Raw genomic sequence first — 5,000 nt, 5'->3', positions numbered from 1 at the left:
GCACGGCCGACGATGGAGGGGAAGACGGCACGAGGGGCGTCGTCTCCGGCGAAGCCGGCCTTGCAAAGGCCGGAGCCATTGTCAACCACAAGGGCAGTAAGATCCTCGTCGTCACACATGATGTCGGTGGTTTATGAGTGTAGGAGTACCCTGTGTGAAAATTACACTGATAGAAATATAAACAGATAATAAACAAGCTTAACTGAGAAAGAGGTAGAAAGAGAAACAGACACATACACATGACACATGCGCACTCACACAGGTGCGCACACACACATGCATTCATCTTTTATAATGCATGTTTGCCTCTTTTTGTTTCTATATTTTTAAACTTAAGTTCACATATAAAAACACTGTAGATATTGATTTAAACCAGCGTTTCATAACATGGGGTGCTGAAATCAGTTTTACGGTGTTGCTGGGAAATACTGAATACATAGTATAAAATATGCAGCTGTATGTTTAAGTTTGTCCATGCACTTTTATTTGTTTTATTTTATCCACAATGATGGCAGTTTGTTTTAGTTTTGAGGAATCAATAAAATTAATGAACAAGCGGTACTTCATTTTCCTTTATCCTTCTAGTAATCAAATATTAACCACAGTTAGGAGTGATAGACTGCCTAGATCTTACTACAGGAGTGCTAAGGCCGGAAGACGTTAAGAAACGCTGATGTATATCTACATTTGACTATACATATTTTGAAGTTCTAGCATGCAAAGTATATTTCTTCTCCTTATCCATGCTCCAATCCCTTTCAGTTTCCACTCCCACGCCCACAAACACAAATGCTAAACCCACCCACAAGCGAACATATCATTTACTGGTACTCTATATCATTGAACACTTCTGATTCTCTCTCCGTTTTTTAAGTTCACATGAAATTTCTGAAATTTCAAACTTACGCCCTTCACCAAAATATAGACATGAGCAAAATTTTGCTCTACCCCTTTTACAACTAACACAATATCATAAAGATTTTAAATTTATCTCAATTGTATTTCAGCTCTATATTTCCTCCAATTATATTTTGATTCTGATTTCTTCCAATAGTATTTCTGTGCAGGACAGAAATTATCACGTTTACTCTGTTAGCGCAACATTTTAACAATTATGATTTTCAGTTTCTCACAATTGTATTTTAACTTAAAATAGCTTCCAATGGTACTTTGATTCTGATTTCTTTCAGTAGTATTTATATGCAAGACTGAAGTTATCACGTTTACTCTGTTACAAGTATCACCGTGCTTGAGAACAAATCACAGAACTCAACCCCGACGAGACGCACTCAAAGACCCAAGCACAAACCCCAACGATAATGCGATACTCTTGGCCGGGAGTGGAATGAGCACCACTTACCCAGTCCCGAGTCTTCACCTGACTAAAAAAAACAGGCTGAAATCTTCTCTTAAATAGAGGTTCAAAAGATTCTTGGCAGTGCTTGCTGGAATTACCCACGCTTTTTTAACATCATTTTCGTAACTAGATCTATGTAGGTATCTTACATGACTTAGTGTGCCCACTAGGGTTACAGTCTGTGATACTCAGGAAGTGGGTTGACTTGCAGGAGTAAGGAAAGGTGGTGATGTTGGACTTCCACAGCCTCTTCATATATATCGTATAACCAAAGCACACACACACACACATATATCTTATACATACATATATGCTCACACACATATATACACATACACATATACATGCACACACACACACACACACACACACACACACACACACACATGCACCCACACACACACGAATATATATATATATATATATATATATATATATATATATATATATATATATATATATATATATATATATATATATATGCATATGCTATTGTTATTATCATTCCATAACGTATCATTCGATGCAGGACTTAGAACTTTCTCAAATCTAATATATACATACATATATATACATATTCATACACACACACACATATATATATATATATGTGCATGTGTGTGTGTGTGTATTCACAAAAGTAATGCAACCGATTTTTTCTAGATATCACAGTGAAACTTTAGTCACCTTAAATCAAAAGACTCTCTCGAGGGGTCATTGTGCAGTGTCACAGTCGCGCCTGTCACTTCTGGAAATAGATCTGCGTCCCCTGTGGTAGGGCAGGAGGTCACTGTCCGCTATGCATGCTGGATCTCCATTCTGCCCTTGGACCCTTTCCCTTTCAACAGCGTCTTAAACATCAACGCACCAACTGGGCTTTAACCAGGTGTGAAGCGCTTGGATTTTTAGCTGTTTGCGAAGGTTCAGTTGGAGCTCAAGGGGAGGAAGTAAATGGACAGGTTGGAGTTCCAGCTTACTGTATTTGCATAGATATAAGTGTGTGTATGTGTATTTCTCTCTCTGTTTATATACACTATATTCATATATTTTCTCTATATATATATATACACACACACGCACGCTCGCGCTCATGCACACACACACACACACACACACACACACACACACACACACACACACACACACACACACACACACACACACACACACACACACACACACACACACACATATAGGCATATCTGTCCATCTATCTATATATATGCATATATATATATATATATATATATATATATATATATATATATATATATATGTATATATGTATGTATACATAATACGCATATGTATACACACACACACACACACACACACACACACACACACACACACACACACACACAACACACACACACACACGCACGCACACACACGCACACGCATATATATATATATATATATATATATATATATATATATATATATATATATATATATATATATATATATGCATATATACATAGATAGATAGATATATAGATATATATATATATGTATATATAATGGAGATGGGTTGAATGTATATTTTCAGGATTAGACGAATGCGATTTCTTTTAATCTTTGGAAAAGCGAAGTGGAATCTCGAATATTCCAACCCAATCCATATTCCGTTGTTCAATTTCTAAAAGCTGTAGTATGCTAGTTGTTTGAAAATTGGGGATGTTCTACATTCGCAGACATTTGATTACTATTTCCTCTATTAATGATTTTGAAAATCGGCCACAGAAAAATCGAAATAATTCTATAAAATCGAAATCAAACAGTTGGAGGGTCAGAGTTGTCATTTCGCTTAATCGATTTCCCACACCTTTCTGTTACACAAATTATATTGGTTTCTTGATTTTCAGTAGTTAAAAAAATATATATTTGCAGCCGTAATGCGAAAGTGAATATTTGTTCCATTTCTAATACAAACTCGCATCCATTCACACACCCAGACACACACACACACGCGCGCGCGCGCGCGCGCGTATAAGTTTATATATATATTTATATATGTATAGATAAATATATATGTATATATACATATAGATGTATATATATAGATAGATACATAGATATATATAGAGAGAGATAGAAAGAGATACACACACACACACACACACACACACACACACACACACACACATATATATGCATATACAAACGCAGACACGGGTATATATGGATATACAGCCACGCACATAAATCCACAATATAGGAATATGTTTACACTGCGTTAGATTAGATTTAGCTAAATAACTTATTAATTAATAATAGAGATCAGGATTTCATTTTAGACAACATATATTAAACGATTTATTATCATTATTGTCATTATTATAGAGATAATGGTTATTATCGTTATGTTACTATTTTCTTTGTTCCCTCCTACTATTATTTAGGTGTCTTATTAATGTATACTAATTTACATTGTTCATCATAGCAGTAATATTTTACCATTATCATTTGTATCATAAATAGTGCTAACAGTATCTGTGATATTTTTGCTGTGTGTTTATATCCCTTTATCATGCCAATAATTCCAAAGTTACATTGGAATAGCCCCCTATGTTGATTTTATCAGGATCACCAGCTCAGTAGCTATTACTATGAAACGAAAATTAATTCATTTGTTATTATTAGATATGTTTTGTTTTATGACCACCGTTACTGAAAAAAGTATGAAGTAGTGCAGCATTTTATGATATGCTTTTATCATACATTACTCATATATTTTTTTCTACTCTCACGTTCATAATTGAGTTTCTTGCCATTATACACACACATATATCAATGTATACTATAAACGTACACATACACATATATACGTACACACACACACAAACATACATACTGTATATATATAAATATATTAGAACCGTTGGAAATTTCTGTAAATATTATGGAATATATGAAGTAGAAAAGGTCAAATGAGAATGTTATTTTAAACATTTTATTATCAGTGACACTAAAGGCTTTTGTACTGCGACATTTAGAAGCATTTGCGGTGAACAATGCCGGGGCCAGACTCTTCGTACTCATCCTTGGTGATCCACATGGACTGGAATGTGGACAGAGAAGACAGGATGGAACCACCGATCCAGACGGAGTACTTACGCTCGGGAGGAGCAATGATCTTAATCTTGATGGTGGAAGGAGCAAGAGCAGTGATTTCCTTCTGCATGCGGTCAGCAATACCAGGGTACATGGTGGTACCACCAGACATGACAATGTTAGCAAACAGATCCTTCCTGATGTCAATGTCGCACCTCATGATGGAGCTGTGGACGGTTTCCTGAATACCAGCAGATTCCATACCAAGGAAGGAAGGCTGGAACAGAGCTTCAGCGCAGCGGAAGCGCTCGTTACCAATGGTGATGACTTGACCGTCGGGAAGCTCATAGGACTTGTCCAAGGAGGAGGAAGCAGCAGCAACGTTCATCTCACTCTCGAAGTCAAGGGCAATGTAGCAAAGCTTCTCCTTGATGTCACGAACGATTTCACGTTCAGCGGTGGTAGTGAAGGAGTAGCCACGCTCAGTCATGATCTTCATCAGATAGTGGGTAAGGTCACGACCAGCAAGATCGAGACGAAGGATAGCATGAGGAAGAGCGAAACCTTCATAGACGGGGACAAAGTG

At 36.5% G+C, this 5,000-nt stretch overlaps 2 protein-coding genes across 2 annotated transcripts in view; both read right to left on the bottom strand.

Moving 5' to 3' along the window:
- Window positions 1-1,384, bottom strand: part of LOC119597659 (actin-like) — a 2,453-nt gene extending 1,069 nt beyond the window's left edge. The window contains exons 1-2 of the mRNA XM_037947255.1: window positions 1,361-1,384; window positions 1-150 (exon numbers count right to left, since the gene is read on the bottom strand). The exon at window positions 1-150 is cut by the window's left edge and continues 1,069 nt beyond it. Coding sequence (XP_037803183.1) covers window positions 1-119 — 119 coding nt within the window. The 5' untranslated portion in view covers window positions 120-150; window positions 1,361-1,384. The remainder of the gene's footprint in view (window positions 151-1,360) is intronic.
- A 2,911-nt stretch (window positions 1,385-4,295) lies between these two features.
- The window catches only part of LOC119597658 (actin-like), a 2,560-nt gene continuing 1,855 nt past the window's right edge, over window positions 4,296-5,000 (bottom strand). The window contains exon 2 of the mRNA XM_037947254.1: window positions 4,296-5,000. This exon is cut by the window's right edge and continues 514 nt beyond it. Within this exon, the coding sequence (XP_037803182.1) occupies window positions 4,353-5,000 (648 nt within the window). The 3' untranslated portion in view covers window positions 4,296-4,352.

The sequence above is a fragment of the Penaeus monodon genome, chromosome 39 (assembly GCF_015228065.2).
Source record: "Penaeus monodon isolate SGIC_2016 chromosome 39, NSTDA_Pmon_1, whole genome shotgun sequence".
Taxonomy (NCBI): Eukaryota; Metazoa; Arthropoda; class Malacostraca; order Decapoda; family Penaeidae; genus Penaeus; species Penaeus monodon.
This window is presented reverse-complemented; position numbering and strand designations above follow the sequence as displayed.